The 18,435-nt window shown below is 53.3% G+C and overlaps 1 protein-coding gene across 8 annotated transcripts in view; it reads right to left on the bottom strand.

Annotated features, from left to right (window-relative positions):
• ABLIM2 (actin binding LIM protein family member 2) overlaps positions 1-18,435 on the bottom strand; it is a 193,437-nt gene that overhangs the window by 90,672 nt on the left and 84,330 nt on the right. For 7 of the 8 annotated variants that reach the window (XM_025386403.1, XM_025386398.1, XM_025386399.1 and 4 more), the window contains exon 7: positions 4,788-4,875. In XM_025386403.1, the coding sequence (XP_025242188.1) occupies positions 4,788-4,875 (88 nt within the window). Of the gene's footprint in view, positions 1-4,787; positions 4,876-15,278; positions 15,680-18,435 lie in introns of those variants that run through there. The other variant, XM_025386406.1, reaches the window with a different exon arrangement.

The following is an 18,435-nucleotide window of genomic DNA, read 5'->3' as shown; positions in this document are numbered from 1 at the left end:
AAAAAAAAAAAAAAAAAAAAAAAAAAAAAAAAAAAAAGTTATAGAAATCATTAAAAAAGTGTAAATGAAATCAAAATAATTTCTAATCTATCACTCGCTTTTTGTTGGCTGCCTTCTAGTATAGGTGTACCTACAAATGGAAGGGGTTTAGTGTACTTACACAATCTTTCTTTCTTTCTTTTTTTTTTTTGAGACAGGGTCTCACTCTGTCACCCAGCCTGCATGCAGTGGTGCAAACACAGCTCACCGCAGCCCCCACCTCCTGGGCTCAAGCAATCCTCCTGCCTCAGCCTCCCAAGTGACTGGGACTAAAGGTGCATAGTACCACACGCAGCTAATTTTTCGTTTTTTGTAGAGATGGGGTCTCACTATGTTGACCAGGCTGGTCTCGAACTCCTGGGCTCAAGCAATCTGCCTGCCTCCCAAAGTGCTGAGATTACAGGTGTGAGCCACTACACCCAGCCCACAGACACAATTTCATATCCTACATATTTGCTTAAAAATGTCTTGAACATTTCCTCAGTTAATTAAATATCAAAACATGCAACTTTAAGGGCTACACAAAATGGATAGATAAGAATTTTATCTCTCTACTCCTCTCCTGATCTTTCTTTCTTTCTTTTTTTTAAGACAGTCTCTCTGTTGCCCAGGTTGGAGTGCAGTTACGTGATCTCAGCCCACTGCAACCTTTGCCTCCCAGGTTCAAGAGACTCTCGTGCCTCAGCCTTCTGAGTAGCTGGGATTACAGGCATGTACCATCGCATCCAGTCTTGTTTTGTTTTGTTTTGTTTTTTGAGATGGAGTCTCGCTGTGTCGCCCAGGCTGGAGTGGAGTGGTGGGATCTCGGCTTACTGCAAGCTCCGCCTCCCAGGTTCATGCCATTCTCCTGCCTCAGCCTTCCGAGTAGCTGGGACTACAGGCGCACACCACCATGCCTGGCTAATTTTTTGTATTTTTAGTAGAGACAGGGTTTCACCGTGTTAGCCAGGATGGTCTCGATCTCCTCACCTCATGATCTGCCCTCCTTGGCCTCCTAAAGTGTTGGGATTACAGGCGTAAGCCACTGCACCCGGCCCACACTATTTTAGTAGATACGAGGTTTCACCATGTCCTGAACTTCTGACCTCAGGTGACCCATCCACCTCAGCCTCTCAAAGTGCTGGAATTACAGGCATGAGCCACCGCACCTGGCATCCTCTCCTGATCTTTCTAACATTTTGTTTATTTCTAAATAACATTGCAAGGGCTCCATTGCATACAACGGGCACATACTTCCTGGAAATGGAGTCTTGGCTCAAAGAGTGGGGTCACGTTTAGGGCTCTTGAGATTTTTCTGGCAATTTCCCAATTTTCACCCCCACCAGCCGCATAAGAAGCCTGTGTCCTTGACTTCTCACCAACATGGGGCTCACACTTCCTTTTTATCTTTTTATCCCAGCGGGAAAAAGGAGTATCTCATTATTTTAATACGGGCATCTCAACAATTAGTGGGATCTAACGCCCCACCCCATGTTTACGGGAAAGTCCACGGCGGGAGTGGTGGTAGACTGTGGGGCTTGGCCTGCCTCATTGCCCTGGAGACCGTGGGGGTTGCTGGGGGCCCATGCTTTTCAGAGCTTTTATTGCAGCAGGATTTTCCAGCCAAATAACATCCGCACAGAGCCGCGACATCCCTGGAGGCCACACAGAGGGTCTCAGGATGACCAGGCAGGGTGGGGGCCCCAAGGAGGCCTGTGCCAGGGAGCAGAGCCTCAAAGCCACACAGCTGGTCAGACCTGTCATCGTTCAGACTGAGAAATCCAAGTTAGGAGAGGGGATGGGCCTGGGTTCGACACCCCACAGAACCTTACAGCAGAAGTGGGGGCCGGCCTCAGGCCTGTCCTGAAGGGCGCCTTTGTTCCTGAGATGAGGTTACCCTTGATGTGAACTTGTGTCTCCGAGCTGCCGTCCCAAGGCCATTGTGCTCAGCATCCACCAGGCCCCACTGTCTAAGGATGCTCTTTACTGTGGGGGCCAAGCCCCATGCAGAGCAAGCCCCCTGGCCAGACAGCCTGGCACTGCTGGGACGGTCCCAAAGGACCTTTTGATGGGCTCTCAAGCAGAGACTCAAGGAACAGGCGCCACTGGGGACGAGGCTGTCCTGTCTGACATCACCCCGCTGGGTTATGCCTGAGAAAGGGAGGTCTGTGTGACCCACGGCTCTGTGACGATGGCTACATGAGGTCATTCAACAGCCTGCAGGCACCTGCCCTGCAGACGCTCTGACAGCCGCTCTCCCCCACCCGGCCTGGCCCAGCTGGTTTCTGGGAGCACTAAAGACGGAGAATCTTCAAAAGGGAGCTGTGGCTAAAGAGATGAAGCCTCAAGACCAGACCCGTCCTCGCCAGGGCCCCTCTGCCCCATCCCATCCATCATCAGGCTTGGGGGCCGCACTCCAGCACACAGCCCCTGTCCCACCAGTGCTCCCCGGACCAGGCCCTTGGGTCAGACTCCTCTGAACCCTCTTCTCAATTAGGCCTCGACTTTTACCCAGGTCTCCACCATCACCCTCCCAACCCATCCAGTCTCAGGCCTGCCCGTTCTGCGAGAATCCTGCAAAATCAGTTTGGCAGGAATCCCCTGGCCTAGAAGCCCAATCTCCCGCCACTTCTGCTTGAGTTCCTCTCCTTTCTTTGATGTCTCAGTCCTTAGCCCGTCTTTGGCAAGCATCTCGTGGGGTCAGTTCAGCAAGAAGCCCAGGACCTCGAGCGACTTTCCACCCGCCACCCCAACCCTTCTCATTGGCTGCGATCCCCACTGTCTGCCGTATTCAGAATCTCACCCCCTCTCTCGTCCCTTGCGATGGTCCTGACTCCTGTTGGGAAGAGTCTTCCTTACCGGTTTTAATGAGTGCCAGAATAATTTTCTTTAGCAGGGAGGGCTCAGGGAATGCATAAGCAATAGAAAGGGGGGCGGTCGGAGTGATAAGATGAAGCATAACTCTAGGGGCCTCTCTGCAAGGTGAGTGATGGGGCTCAGAACATGCCACCCCAAACAGGACTAGCAGGCCAGAATGTGCCACCCCTAACATGCCCCTTTGGCATAAGGGTTATTTTGAGTTGATTACTGAGGGAAACAGTAGACTCAGAAAAGCATTGAAAACCAAGTAGAAGTGACCATTTTATAAGGGGAATTGAGATCTCCAAAAGAAACCTCCAACTCTAAGGGTGTCTCCTTTCTGCACCAGGAAGATGAGGGTGACCCGAAGTCCCTGGGTCTCTTCTCAGTGGAGAAGGCACACAGCATACCTCCCCCTTGCCTAAGGTGCCCCCCTGTCCCCCCCCCACCCCCCTACTCAACATAACTGTGCCTCCCCACACCCTTCCTTCTTCGTTGTAGGGAATGCTGTTGTTTCAGACTGAGGTCAAAACTGCCTCTGACGGCTGGGTGCGGTGGATTACACCTGTAATTTCAGCACTTTGGGAGGCCAAGGTGGGCAGATCGCCTGAGGTCAGGAGTTCAAGACTAGCCTGACCAACATGGTGAAAACCCATCTCTACTAAAAATACACACAAAAAAATTAGCTGGGTGTGGTGATATATGTCTGTAGTCCCAGCTACTTGGAAGACTGAGGCAGGAGAATTGCTTGAACCCAGGAGGCGGAGGTTGTAGTGAGCCAAGATCTTGCCACTGCACTCCAGCCTGGGCAACAGAGCAAGACTCCGATTCAAAAAAAAAAAGGAAAAGAAAAGAAAACCCCAAAAACAGAAGCAAAAAACCCCAAACTGCCTCTTGGAGATCTGCCCCTGCGTGTCCTCATTTCTCTGGGCTACCTTTGCACATACACAAGGTGCATGTGTTAATAAGCTTCTGTTCTTCTGTTCATCCTTATCTTATTAATCTGTCTTTTGTTACAGGATCTGTCCCAACTAAGAACTATAAAAGGTAGAAAATTATGTTTCTTCCCCTTCTAGGAGTCATTGCCTCCCTCCTCCCCTGCCACTGGATACCTACATTGTGAAGGAATAAAGGGTAGCTGAATGCTACCATCAGAAGGTTAATTTAATTGTGAAAATGAGAAGCAATGAGCTAAAAAGAGTTAATCTGGGAGGAGGAGAGACGACCAGTCCTCGAGTCTCGCTCTTTCATCAGGTCTGGCAGCCCACAGGACACCCCGCCTTTGTGATGACAGTGATTTTTAATGGTGAGTGGGCTTGGGGCATTTCCCATGGGGCCCGTTAGAAGTCTGCTACGTTTTCCTCCAAACCCTCCTTTCACCAATGCTCTGTGGGGCTGGCTCTTCCCTTGCTCCTGGAAGAAAGCCTCGGCTGCTGCCAGTGCCCTCAGTACCTCGTTACCCACCTCCTTTGTGGACAGAGGGGTTGCAGCAGGCTGGGGTGGCTGGGGCAGGAAACACCTAAAACTCCTCCTAACTCGGACTCCCTGAGCCGGGGTGGCTGTCCAGAAGGGGCCTAAAGTGGCGATGGATGTGAACAGGCTGTATTTGTTTAAGCTTCGCTACTTGGAGCCAAATAGCTAGCACTTCTGTGTGCTGGTCTTTGGCTGGGCCCTTTTCCTTTCTTGCTGGTCTCGGGCTTGCTGAGATCATTGGACAGACAAGGCAGGCTGAGGAGGCTGGCCTGGCACGTGCCCCCACCCTGCCCTGCCGGCTCCCCGCTGTGGCTGGGCTGTTCGTGACCTAGTGAGCTGACGCTGTAACCAAGCCATTCACACCCAGCATGTGGCGTGGACCTCGCAGAGTGCAGTTCCTTGCTCTAGGGGACCAAACAACACATTTTAATTTGTACCTTGAAGATACATCTCTTCGCCTTCTGCAAACATCTGGCCGCACCTGACACATAGCGCGCAGGAAGGGTGGTAGTGCTTCTCCCCGGCCTGTAAAAAAAGCACAAAACAGAGTGTTTCTACTAAAGCCAGAAAGGTCAGCTGGGTCACAGTGCCCGGCACGGATACAGCACGCTCTGCGCACAGGTACTCAGGGGATACTGGAAGGGCCAGCCCCCACCATCGTGACCCAAGACCCCTGAGCAGAGCCCAGACCCAGGGGGTGCCCCAGGCTGTCCAAGGCGCCCTGTGGGGAGGCAGGGGGGGACCTGGCTGCACTTGCCCAGGCTGCAGGAGCCCAGTGTGCAGCTCCCTGCTAGGGTAGTCCAGGAGGGGTCTGCCTCCTCCACCAGGCGGTCTCCACAGAGGGGCCTTGATATCTCCAGAGGGAGCCGGAGAGGCAGGAGGAAAAGGGGAGAGGGAGGGGAGGGAAAGATAACACGATTTCCCCAGGTGCAGAAATTAGGGGAGTGGGGTGAAAAAGGATGAATACCTTCCTTTTCATATCTCTGTATTGTTCTGTATGTTCAACGAGCATTTTGTTTTTATCATTCTTGAAATTTATTAAATTAGATTATAAATGCTAATACTGAAATAACCCAAACAAATTACATTGCCTGGTTTGGCTTATTTTTGCCTGGAGGAAAAAAAAAAAAAACCCACCCCGAAATGCTGCCTTCACCCCCACATTCCAGCGCACACTTCCTACCCCGAGGGCATGGTGGGTGCAGCCTGTTGCTAAATGCGGAGGCTAAATCCCCGTGGCTCACTCTTCCCTAAAACGGGAATGGGAAGAAGTTTCCTAATCCCTACCTACATTTGAATTTGTAATAACCAGTTTCCTGAATCAGTAAGTAAAGGGCTGAAATGTCGTTTTGAGCATCCAGTTTTCCCTATCCTGTGCCTCCCCTAGGATAAAAACAGCCCCTGAGGTGGCCCCTGTGTATTGGGAGGAAGAGCCCCAGAGCAGGTTTTTCTCCTGCGCAGAGCCTGGTGTGGCCTCCTCTGCCAAAATCCCGGCCAGGTGATAAGGCCAGGAGTCTTCCAGCAAAGGGGCCCTTCCCGCAGGTGAGGAGGTTGACTTCAGTCCTGTCTGCCCTCCAGGGCCCGGGCCTCGGCACCAGCTGCCCCCTCCACTGAAGCAGCCCTCCCACTCTCCCACCCCTGCCACCCTGACTGCTCTCTCATCCCAAACGCCACCTCCTCTCGGGAGCTTTCCCTGAACGCTTCCATAATTTGGGTGTTCACAGCCCCCTTTCCACACTGTATGGGGATTACTTGTGTGTATTCTTCCCCACTAGACGGCTAGCCTCTCAAGCGCAGGGCCTGGCACCTGGGCCACATCAGGGAGCACCAGGTGCAGGGATCTCTCTGGACAGAAGGTCACGCCACAGCATCTGGCCCCAGAATGTGGGTGAAATGATCATTTCGCTGATCACAATTATTCAAATGTCCAGTGGTCTGAGTAGCACTCTTTTTATTTTTATTTTTGGAGACGGAGTCTCGCTCTGTCACCCAGGCCGGAGTGCAGTGGCGTGATCTCAGCTCACTGCAAGCTCCGCCTCCCGGGTTCACGCCATTCTCCTGCCTTAGCCTCCTGAGTAGCTGGGACTACAGGCACCCGCCACCACGCCCAGCTAATTTTTTGTAGTTTTAGTAGAGACGGGGTTTCACTGTGTTAGCCAGGATAGCCTAGATCTCCTGATCCATCCTCCTCAGCCTCCCAAACTGCTAGGATTACGGGCGTGAGCCACCGCATCTGGCCTGGTCTGAGTAGCACTCTTGTGTAAATCAGAGATTGAGACAGCTTTGTAGTTTTAAAAATAAAAGTCACCAGGTATCAACATCACAGTTGTCAACTGCCGGCTCACTGCATTCATAATGAGTATTCCTGAGTTTGTGGCCTGTGACCTGTCCTCATGCCTGCTTAATCCAGGTGCCCCAACTTCACACTGACTTCCTCTAACAGCAGGAGTTCTGTGATAGCCACAGCGGACAGAAAGCAGCCCTGCAGGGCAAACATGCTGTCTCCGTGGCATGTCTACACGGCACGGCCACATGTGAATCAAGACAGAACACTGCTGGGACAGTTCGTTCGTTCGTTCGTTCCTTCCTTCCTTCCTTCCTCCCTTCCTCCCTTCCTCCCTCCCTCCCTTCTTTCTTTCTTTCTTTTTTTGAGACAGAGTCTTACTCTGTTGCCAGGCTGGAGTGCAGAGGCATGATCTCGGCTCACTGCAACCTCTGCCTCCCGGGTTCAAGTGATTCTCCTGCCTCAGCCTCCTGAGTAGCTGGGACTACAGGCACATACCACCATGACCAGCTAATTTTTGTATTTTTAGTAGAGACAGGGTTTCACCATGTTGGCAAGGATGGTCTCGATCTCTTGACCTTGTGATCTGCCTGCCTTGATCTCCCAAAGTGCTGGATTACAGGTGTGAGCCACTGCGTCCAGCCTGCTGGGACAGTTTCTAAGACAATGGGCTTGAGCCCTCCACAGCAGCAGTGGCTATGGTCTCCACAGCTCGTGCCAAGAAGCTCATTACACACATTAACTTGTGGAGTCCTTGTGGCAGTGCTATGGGTATATTATTACTCTCACTGACCACAAGAGGCATAGAGAGGTGGAAGAGTGTGAGCAAGTTCACACAGCGGCAAGTGGTGGAGCTGCAGTTATAGCCCAGGAGGCTGGCCCCGGACTGCAGAGCTTAAGCCCATGCCCAGGCCTGGCAGGTGATCAACCCCCAGCCTGGTACGGATCTCAGGTCTGGTGCATGGACCCCCTCCTCACATGCTCGCTGCTACAGTTTGAATGTTTGTCCCTGTTAGATACAGTTAGGTTCCCTCTTCAAACAGCTTAGCCAGTTTCCCTGTTCTCTGTACTGTAATTCCAAATACCCCCTTGCCTTTGCTGTGCCCCAACTCATCTGAATATGCCTGGGCACGCCTGAACTTGCTACAAACCCCAGTCCACATTCCTTTCCTTATTAGGGAATAGGTTACTTTCCTAGTCCCTCTGTAATTGACCCCCTTTCTCTTGCTTCTCACCTCCCTTACATGCCTACCTTATCTAAGAAAGTTTAAATGTTTAGCCAGTCGGGACTAGTTCAGACTGTGTGGTCTGACCCTAGAAAATAGGGGAAACACACAGAGGCAGAAGCTGCATTAGAGATAATAAAAACCCTGATTTCCTTTGCTCTGTGTGCTCTCGCCATTGCTGCATACATGAGACGCACCCTTCTGCAGAAGTAAATTTGCCTTGCCGAGAAACCCTTTGTCCTTTGTCTCAGTGCTAATTCTTCTTTGTGGCACCGAGCATGTGTTCCCAACATCCCCTTCAAAACTCAAGTTGAAATCTAATCACCAGTGTGGCAGTGTTGAGAGGGGGCAGACTGTGAAGGTGCTGCTGTCAGGATGGACTGATCCATTCATGGATTAATGGGCCATCATGGGAGCGGGATGGGTGGCTCTGAAGACAGGAGGAAAGCTCTGAGCCAGCCAGCACACTCAGCCCGTCACCATGGGACTCTGCAGAAAGTTCCCACCATCCACAGGATGTGCCTCTCCACCCCAGATTTGCAGCCTCCATCACTGTAGGAAATCCATCCTTTTCTTTATAAATTCCCCAGGAGTTTCAGGTATTCTGTTACCCATCACAGGAGTGGACTAACACACCTGTATCCTCGTGCCCTGAATGAACAACACAGAGGATGCTGGTGAACTGATCCAAGCCAAGAAGTTGGACACAAGAGAATAGGCCCCAGGTTGAGGAAGTTCAAAACCAGGTAAAGTGATCTACATGGCTAGGGTAGTTCCCGTAGCCCTCGGGGACTCACGGGGGAGTCTGGGGCACTGGGTCTGTTCTCCTTCTTGACTTGGCACCGGTTCCATGGGTGTGTCCAGTTTGTTAAAATGTATCAAGATGCACAGGTATAATTCATGCACCCCTCTGTGTGTATTACATGCCAACAAAGCAAAGACCTAAATACAAGCGCTAACACTGAAAAATGATTAGAAGAAAACATGCTGTTAAGAGGACTGGTGCAGTGGCTCACACCAGTAATCCAAGTGCTTTCAGAGGCCAAGGCAAGAGGATCACTTGAGGCCAGGAGTTCAAGACCCACCTGGGCAACATAGTGAGACATGTTCTTTACAAAAAAAAATTGAAAAATTAGCCAGGCGTGGTGGCTTGTGCCTATAGTCCCAGCTAGTCAGGAGGCTGAGGCGGGAGGATACTTTGAGCCCAAGAGTTCTAAGTTACAGTGAGCTCTAATCATGCCACTGCACTCCAGCCTGTGTGACAGAGTGAAATCCAGACTCTTAAAGAAATGTTTTAAAAAGGTGGCTAAGGACTTGAATAGACACTTCTTCGGTGAAAATATACAAATGGCCAACTGGTACATGAAAAGATGCTCAACATCATTGTCATTAAGAAAATGCAAATCAAAGCCATAAGAGACACCACTTCATACCTACGAGGGGAGCTACAATAATAACAACACAGAAAGGAAAAGACAAGGTGTTGGTGAGGATGTCAAGGCACAGGAACCCTTGGGCACTGCTGATGGAAACACAAAATGGTGCAGCTACTGTGGGAAACAGTGTGTTGATTTTTCAAGAAGTTAAACACAGAATTGCCAGGAGCCAGGAATTTCACTCTTTGGCATTTAAGGGAAATGAAGAGAAAAGAACAGGAGAAATGAAAACTTGGCTGGGCACGGTGGCTCAAGCCTGTAATCCCAGCACTTTGGGAGGCCGAGGTGGGCAGATCACCTGAGGTCAGGAGTTTTAGACCAGCCTGACCAACATGGCGAAACCCCATCTCTACTAAAAATACAAAAATTAGCCAGGCTTGGTGGTGGGTGCCTGTAATCCCAGCTACTCAGGAGGCTGAGACAGGAGAATCACTTGATTTCAGGAGGCGGAGGTTGCAGTGAGCTGAGATCGCGTCACTGCACTCCAGCCTAAGCAACAGAGCAAGACTCCGGAAAGAAGGAAAGAAAGAAATGAAAGAAAGGAAAGGAAAGGAAAGGAAAGAAAGGAAAGGAAGAAAGAAGGGAAGGAGAGAGGCAGGGAGGGAGGGAGGGAAAGAAGGAAGGAAGGAAGGAAGGAAGGAAGGAAGGAAAGAAGGAAGGAAGGAAGGAAGGAAGGTTGGTTGGTTCCACACAAAAACCTGTACATGATGTTCACAGCAGCATTCTATATAACTGCTAAAGGGTAGAAACAGCTGTCTTCCATCATGGATGAAGAAATTGTGGCGTATCCACGCCAGGGAGTATTATTCAGCCATGGACAGGAATGGAAGGGTTGATCCTGCCACAACATGAACTCTGAAAACGTGTGCAGTGAAAGACACCAGACGCAAAGCCACGGGGTAGAGGATTCCTTCACTATGGAACATCCAGAGCAGGCAAATCCACGGAGACAGAAAGCAGGTGGCTGCCAGGGGCTGGGGGAGGAGGCAATGGGGAGTAACTGCCTAGTGGAGGTGAGGTTTCCTCTCGGGGTGATGAAGAAGTTTTGGAACTAGAGAGAACTGGAAATTGCGTGATACTATGAACGCACCAAATGCCACTGAACATTTTAAATGGCTAATTGTATGTTACATGAATGTCATCTCAATTTGTTAAAGAAGAGTTGATCCCCAAATGGCCAACTTTTAAATGACCAACCACATGCCAAGCATCGTGTCAGGTGCTCTGCCTGCCTCAAGTTCATCCTCACAGCAGCCCTTTGGGGTGAGCACTATTGTCACTCCTTGTTTTCCAGAGGAGGAGGTCGAGGCTCAGGGAGGCGAGGAGGCCTACCCAAGGCCATGCCATTGAGAGAATGAGGAGCCAGGATCCAAAGCAGGCGGGCTGGATGCTGTCTCCTGGGAAGACTCTGTGAGCCCTGGGGACAATCGGGGACATTAGTGGCTGAGCCCCTGCAGGTCAAGGGCCTCAGAGCGTGGAATTAACTGCATCCTCAGCTCACCGGCTCCCTGTCAACAGCCCTCCCCCCACAACCAACGCACAGACACAGGAAAAGGAAGGGTCGCAGAGCTCCTAGTGCACTGGAGGTAGAGACAGAAACCTTCCACGCTGTACGTGCCACAGCCCGGCCCATGGCACAGAGGAGCAGCCTGGGGTCCAAGAAGCCACGCAGCAGAGTTAGAACCAAGTCTGAGCCAGTGCCAGCTCTGCACCCTTTCCAGTGATGGCACAGCTGTGTGGCCAGGGGCAGCCAGCACCCTCACTTACAGTTTGGGCCACTCACAAAGCGTGAGAGTCAACAGCCAAACCGTTACATTGTAAGGATGCTCCATGTTCTGGAAGAATCCACCTGTGGTGGAGAGGCAGGGCTGGAGTGCCTGTGTCCTCAGGCCCTGGGGGACACCATGGGGCTGTCAAGTGGACAGAGCAAATGTGCCTGCAGGTGCTCAGGCCTGTCCCAGGCTCGTGGCCAAAGCCATGGAGGTGACAGATTCCAGCCTGAGAGTCTCCCTTTCTGGCTGTGTGACTCAGGCTCCATGTCACGTGCTGGGGTTCAGTGTCCCCGTGTGTAAGACGGAGAGGCCTGTCCCTCCCTCTCAGGCTGGGGTAGTATAACTGGACTCTGTGATTCCAGAGGACATTTAGCTGGAAGGTACCGGCATGGCACAGGTCACCCCATCCCTGCCCCATACTTCCTGCTGAGAACCAGTGGGTCACAGGTGGCCATCGAGGGGCTGATGGAATAAAAAATTAGAAGTGTCCTCATTCCCCGTGTCACCTCCTGTTGTCACTCCTTTTCTCTTATAGTGACCGGGATGTCCCAGTCATCAGTACACTGGCCACATCCTCCCAATTGCCACCCAAGGAGTGCCTGAAACCTCGGCCGCTGGTGGTTCCAGTGAGTGCACGGCTCCCCAGGCAGGTGGAAGTCCCAGCATCGCCCGTGTGGGGCTCAAGATGGCTCAGCTTTCAAAATAGACGAGCAGCTGAAAGACTTTGCAGCGCATGGTTTTAGGAAGACATCTTGTACCTTCTGAGGGGTGGCTGTCATCTTTAATACGGCAGAACGGGGTGCCAGGGACGCATACCCACAGCCTGTGATGGCTCAGCGCGACCACAGGTCCTCAGCCAGTGCCGGGTCAGAGGGCAGAGGTTTCAGGGACACCCCCACTGTGATGCGCAGAGCAGGGCCAGCAGGACAGAAGTGGGGCAAAGCTGCCCCGGCTCCAGAAACCCCTCCTGTCCTGGCAGAGGAGAGCTGGCGGCCCCCGTTTCTGGGCTTCTGGAGAATGGATCGGCCCTCTCTGCCATGAACCCCTCACACCTGAGGCAGGCGGCCCCTTTCCTCCCTGAATCCAACCACGGAATCCGGGTGCAAAGGCCTCCTCTGCCCACTGGACAGCGGCCACACTTTCCCTCCCTCCTCCCCGCTCCAGGCTCCCGCTCAGCCGAGGGCTGGGGCTGGGCCTGCGGGCCGCGCCTCTCTGGGGCAGGCAGCTCCCAGCAGCTGCTCCTCACACAGTCACCGGCCCAGTTCAGAGCTCTAGTTTCCTTTCTGAACTTCCAGAACCGAGTCCAGATCTTAAAAGCCCTAATCACCGTGATGCACAGACAAAATGATATTTATAAAGAGACAAATGAAAGCTGCGAGCAGGGGATCCCCCTGGGGGAGTTCGGCAGCCAGGACAGAGTACCCAGAATCCCCAGGGGCCACTGCATCCCAGAAAGAAGGGCTCCACTCTGAGCAATGCCCAGCAAGGCCCCTCGAGGTCTGGGGCCCTCCTCAGACCTTCCCCGCGCCTTGGAACACAGCTCCTCTTGGGCCCAGGCCTGTCCAGTGCACTCACTCCTGGCCCTGCTCCCTCTTCCTCTCTACCCAGCTCCCTTTAGGGCGTGAGCCTCAGGAGAGCTTGGCCTACTGGCCTCATTCTCTGCTGTACCCCGCTGTCCCCTCCAGCAGTGGCACTGGCAGAGGAGCTGTCCAGTGGGGACATTCTGAACAAGGGAATGCGGTGCCCAGGAGGGCAGCCTGAGCGGCCCGAGAGGACCAGAGAATACTGACTAAGTCTGGGAAAGGCTCTGGCAGAATCCAGCCTGCAGATGTTTACACGCACTCAGCGTGTCCAGGCTCGGAGGGTCCTGCTACAAAGACAGTGATGAGCACGTTGTCCGGGGATCAGCGGATGCAAGGGAGGACACGACAGGCCAGCATGGGAGGGTAGGACCAGGGGCTCTGATGTGCTGCTGGCATGAGGCAAGGCAGGAACGCGGTGATCTGGCGAAGGGCGTGTGCGCATGTGCGTGTCTGTGTGTCTCCATGTTTTGCCTGTGTGTCTGTGTGGATGTCTTTCTGTGTGTGCATCGTGTGTGCTGTCTTGGTTGTCTGTGTGCATACCTGAGTGTCTCTGTGTGTGTGTGTGTGTGTTGTCTGTGTGTTGCTCTGTGCAGTCTCTGTGTCCATGTGTCCACATGTTGTCTGTGTATGTGTTGTTGTGTCCATGAATGTTATCTGTGTCTCTCCGTGTGCTTGTGTGTCTCTATGTGTTGTCTATGTGTACGTGTCTGTGGGACCCGTGTGTGTTTTCTGTGTGTCTGTGTTGGTGTCTGTGTCCCTGTGTTTCTGTTGGCTGTATCATGTGTTTCTGTGTGTTTATTTCCATCTGAGTTGTTTGTGTGCCTAAGTGTGCTGTCTGCATGTCTTGTACGTGTATGTGATCTGTGTGTCCTTTTGTGTGTCTGTGTGCTTTGTGTGTGTATATATCTGTGTATCTGAGTGTGCCTGTGTCATCTGTGTCTTTCTGTATGCTTGTGTGTCTGCATGTGTCTATGTATGTGTATAATCTGTGTCTGTGTGTGTATGTCTGTGTGTCCTGTGTGTGGCCTATGTGTATGTGAGTCTGTGCCTGTGTGTGTCTGTCTCGTGTGTGTGACTGTGTGTGTCTGTTTCTTCCTGTGTCTGTGTCCACGTGTGTTTTCCGTGGGTGGTGCCTGTGTGTGTATATCTCTGTGTGTCTGTGGATGTGTGTATCTGCACGTGTGCAAAAACTAAAAGGACGACTTCTAGATGCCAGCAGTAGTTAGCTGCGGGGGTGGCACTATGAATATTTGGGCTTATTTTATGATAAACAGGTATTCCTTCTGAGCGAGAGAAGTTGGGGACTTGAGAAGTCGTGATCACCTCTGCCCTTCAGAAATGCTGTATATTTATTTGGAAACACGGTTTGTTTTCTCCCAATGACGAGTCATCGCCACTTCCTGCCCCAAGACAGACAAGATGAAGCAAAGAACAAATATCCTGCAGTTGCAAGAATGATGTTCAACTGGTCCCTGACCCAGGGCAGAGACAGCCTGGGCACCCCCTTTCCTGCCAGCCTCCCCTAGGGCAGGGATCTGTCACCTGCATCTCCGTGAACCCAGCACCTAGCCCAGGGTGGAACACATGGTGAGGCCAGGAAGGGTCTAGAAGGGAGTGGTTGACTGGGGAAGGAAAGAGGAGGGGCGGAGGGAGGGAAGGAGGAGGGGAGGAGTAAAGGGAGGAGGAATTGATTCGCAGTCCCAGGGGGACGCTGGGCTTCTCGTTGCCGTGGAGATGGCCCCGGCACAGGCTGCACGAGGCACATGGGGCCCAGACCTCAGCCCTGGCAGGGTTAACAGAGAGTGGGGCTGGAAAGAGGCGCCCCCACTCCCGCCCACCTCTGCAGGGAGGTGTTGACAGGGCGAGGGAGGGATGGAGTCCCTGGAAGGCTGGGCTCTGAACACTGAAGCCAGTGGCTTCCCCTCATCCACACCTCCTCCCTTTATGCAGCGCGGGTCTAGAGGCTGGTCACACCGCTGTCCCCGTGGATTTGCCTGCCGAGTCCCAGCTCCCTCTGTGGGGGCGGTGCCATCCGTCCCCAGGAGCCGGCTCTGCCGCAGTTGCTGCCAGGCGCCACCCACCTCTGCTGCCACAGCCCAGTGCCTCCCCCATCCCTAGCCAGCCATCCCGGCCCAGGAGTGGGGCACAGATATCAGCCCCTTCCATGCTCCCACAGGACCCCAGCAAGGAGCCAGCTCATCAGGACAGACACGCAGAGATGGGTGGGATGCAGGCCAACACACATGAGGGTGCTGCACGTTTAGGAGAAACTGAGGGAGCGACGGGGAAGGAAAATCCCACTGTCACCACCAAATGCACATTTCGCGGGCAGGCGGGCACTACGGGCGCCAGCACTTAGGATGGCACCATGCCCGCCACACACAGACACAGCACAGGCGAGGGCTCGGGTGGTGGTGGGAGCCTGGGATGCTCTGTGTTTGGGTCCTGCAGAGAGAAGCCAGGGGCACTGCCAAGCGCCTTGGGGGGCAAAATGGTGTATGGGGGAACAAGTGGCTCCGAGGTCTCACACCTGACTGCTCTGTGCCCAAAAACCCACCTACCCGCAGCCCCGCCTGGCCCCGGTGAGCCCCCATCAGCCCCTTGGAGTTGCGGGCCAGGCTTCCTACCTGCACGGTGTCTGGGCACCAGAGCCCAGTCTGACGGCCCTGCTTGAGTGCCCCGCTCCCTGGAACGTGTGCCTGCGAGGGTGGATGCCCTCACTTTCAGCCAGCGGTCTGTCACCTGCTCCTGCTGCGCCCCGGGAGTCCACTGTCACCCGGCTGGGCGCCGGCACGCTGGGCCAAGCATCAGGCAGCGCCACCGCAGCAGCAGCAGCTCCCCTTCTGCGGAGCCAGGCTTGTCCCCGCCCGCGGTTCCCACCTTGCACCCGGGGAGGATGCTCAGAGCTGTGTGGAGCCCGCCGACTCAGCCACGCCGCCACAGACTCGCCTCCCCGGCAGAGGCGAAAACAAAAGCATTAATCTTCCCCGGGAGGCCCTTTCTCCTCCATAGCAGAGGAGGAGGAAAAAACCCAGACCTGTTTTGCTCCTGCTCCTCGAATTAGGATGGTTCCTTCCCGATGAACCAGGGTGTACCCCAAATTCTGTATCTGGCATTAAATACCAGGGATGCTTACACTGCAGACGTGGGACCCTTGCCTCCCAGGCCATGAAGGGGCGGGGGGGGGGGCACTGACTGCCCGATGCAACCCACTTTGCTCACCCAGTGCGGATCGTGCCTGAGGCAGAGTAACCAGAGTTTGGGTGGGGTCTGCCCCTGACCCCAGGCCAGGGCCTCTCTGGTGTGGGGGCTGCTGCCCATGTCAGAAAGGCGGGGCAGGTGAGGTTCCTGCACCAGCAGCAGCAACAGCAGCAGCTGACTGCACCCAAGATGCACCCCACTTCAGGCCACCAGATGTTCCAACGTGGCTATGCTATTAAGCCAAAAATGCAAACCCACATCTGTGCACTAGGAGAAGACGAAGGGTCGGGGGAAATCTGCGAGGCCCGGGCTCCAGTCTGGCTCTGCCACCGGCTCTCAGTGGCTGATGGCCGGGCACATGGGTGGATCCAGCTGGACACCCAGGTGAGCGGTGGGAGGCAGTGTGTATATGGGGGAGGGGGCGTGCCTGCATGTGGTGTTGGCCTGGCTGAGCATCAGAGCCACCTGCGTGTAAGAGGAGCAGGGTCAGGGACAGCAGGTGAGTGGGGAACGCAGGCCCTGAATGGCCCCTGGGGAGGCAGGGGGGTTCAGTAAGAGGAGGCTTAAAGGCCTTAGGGTTTCCTGCACACAAAGCCCCCAGATCTGCGGAACAGCGGGGAGAGTGCAGGTGGAGGGTCACAGAGAGGGTCTCTGAGAGGCAGCAGGGCCGCCTCGAAGGGAGAGGGGAGGCTGAGTCTCTGCAGCGGGGACTTCCATGCCAGGCTGCAGGCTGCTGTTTTTAATGGGAGAGACGAACACTGTCTAAAACACCACTGGGGAGGAAGCCTTGGCAGGTAAGGTGGGGAAGATGGGAGGGACAGGATTAAGCACGGCAGAGGGGGCGATGGCCGGGGGGGCGGGCCCCAGGCATAGGCGGGGTGGGGGTGGGGGTGGTATGCGGGAAGCAGCAGGTCAGGGGAGAGAGTAAGGATAGAAATGGGGTCTCATGGAGAGTGAGCCAGTCAGGCTGTCCTCGCTGAGGTCTGGCCGCCATCTCTTTGTCAAGCAGAAGACAGGGCCGCTGTGTGGGCAGGGAGCGCAGTCCGGGAGAGTGTGGAAGGTCTGGGCTGTTCTCTGCAGAGAACGGAAACGTGGCTTTGGGGTGCCAGGTGGTGCATCAGGCCAGGCTCCATCCTATCCTGCAGGCTCCTCCAGAGCCCTTGCCATCTCCTACAGGGTGGGGTGTGCCAGCGAGGGCTGGGCAAGGGGAGGGGTGAGAGAGGGAGAGGCCACGGCCCCAGGAGAAGGAGAGAGAGGAGAGGGCCAGGCAGGACGTCGTCCCTGGGATGCATGACTGGCTATAAATATCAGATATGATCGCCACCCAGGAAAATACTTATAGGGCAGACAGAACATCTGCAGTCTTATGTGATCCACCTGCGCAGAAAGCATGAAGACGCCAATAGATAAGCAGCCAACATTTACATCAGATAACTGAAATACAAGAATTAGGAATGGCTAAAAATGACAAAAGACCAGACGTGGTGGCTCACGTCTGTAACCCTGGCATTCTGGGAGGCTAAGGCAGGTGGATCACCTGAGATCAGGAGTTCGAGACCAGCCTGCCAACATGGTGACATTCTGTCTCTACTAAAAATACAAAAATCAGCCAGGCGTGGTGGCTCACACCTGTAATCCCAGCTACTCAGGTGGCTGACGCAGGAGAATGGCTTGAACCCAGGAGGTGGAGGTTGCAGTGAGCTGAGATTGTGCCACTGCACTCCAGCCTGGGCAACAAGAGCGAAACTCTGTCTCATAAATAAATAAATAAATAAATAAATAAATAAATAAAACAAAGGAGACTCGGCCTCACTAGGGATTGAAGAAAGGCAAATTAAAGTTAGATCCTGTGGGGTGTGGTGGCTCACACCCCTAATCCCAGCACTTTGGGAGGTTGAGATGGAAGGATCACTTGAGGCCAAGAGTTCCAGGCCAGCTGGGGCAACACAGCAAGATCCCTGTCTCTAAGAAAATTTTTAAAATTATCCAAGATTGGTATTGCATGCCTATAGTCCCAGCTACTTGGGAGCCTGAGGAAGTATTGCTTGAGGTCAAGAGGTCGAGGCTGCAGTGACTGCATCACTGCACTGCAGCCTGGATGACAGAGCAAGACCCCATCTCTAAAAAAAGAAATGAAAAAAGCAAGATCCCATGTTTCCACCTATCAAGTTGGCAATGGTTTAGATGAGAAATACTATATCTTGTTGACAAGATTGTAAATCAGTATAATCTTTCTAGAAAGCAATTTATAGTAACCATCAAGAACACTAAAAATGTTCCTAGTTTTTGACTCAACTTCTACATTTCTGTGAATATATCTTAGGAAAAATTAGAAATGCAAACAAAGCATTAATTTAAAAAAGGTGTTCACTGCAATGGTACTGATGGTTGTAAAAAACTGGAAGGCGGCACTGTGTCCAGCCATAAATGATCAGCCTGGTAATTCTTTTTCTTTCTTTTTTTTTTTTTTTTGAGATGGAGTCTCGTTCTGTAGCCCAGGCCGGAGTGCAGTGGAGCAATCTCGGCTCACTGCAACCTCCGCCTCCTGGTCCTGGTTCAAGCAATTCTCCTGCCTCAGCCCCC

Source organism: Theropithecus gelada, chromosome 5, assembly GCF_003255815.1.
Source record: "Theropithecus gelada isolate Dixy chromosome 5, Tgel_1.0, whole genome shotgun sequence".
Lineage (NCBI taxonomy): Eukaryota > Metazoa > Chordata > Mammalia > Primates > Cercopithecidae > Theropithecus > Theropithecus gelada.
Note: the sequence above shows the minus strand (reverse complement) of the source record. Positions and strands in the feature narration are given on the sequence as shown.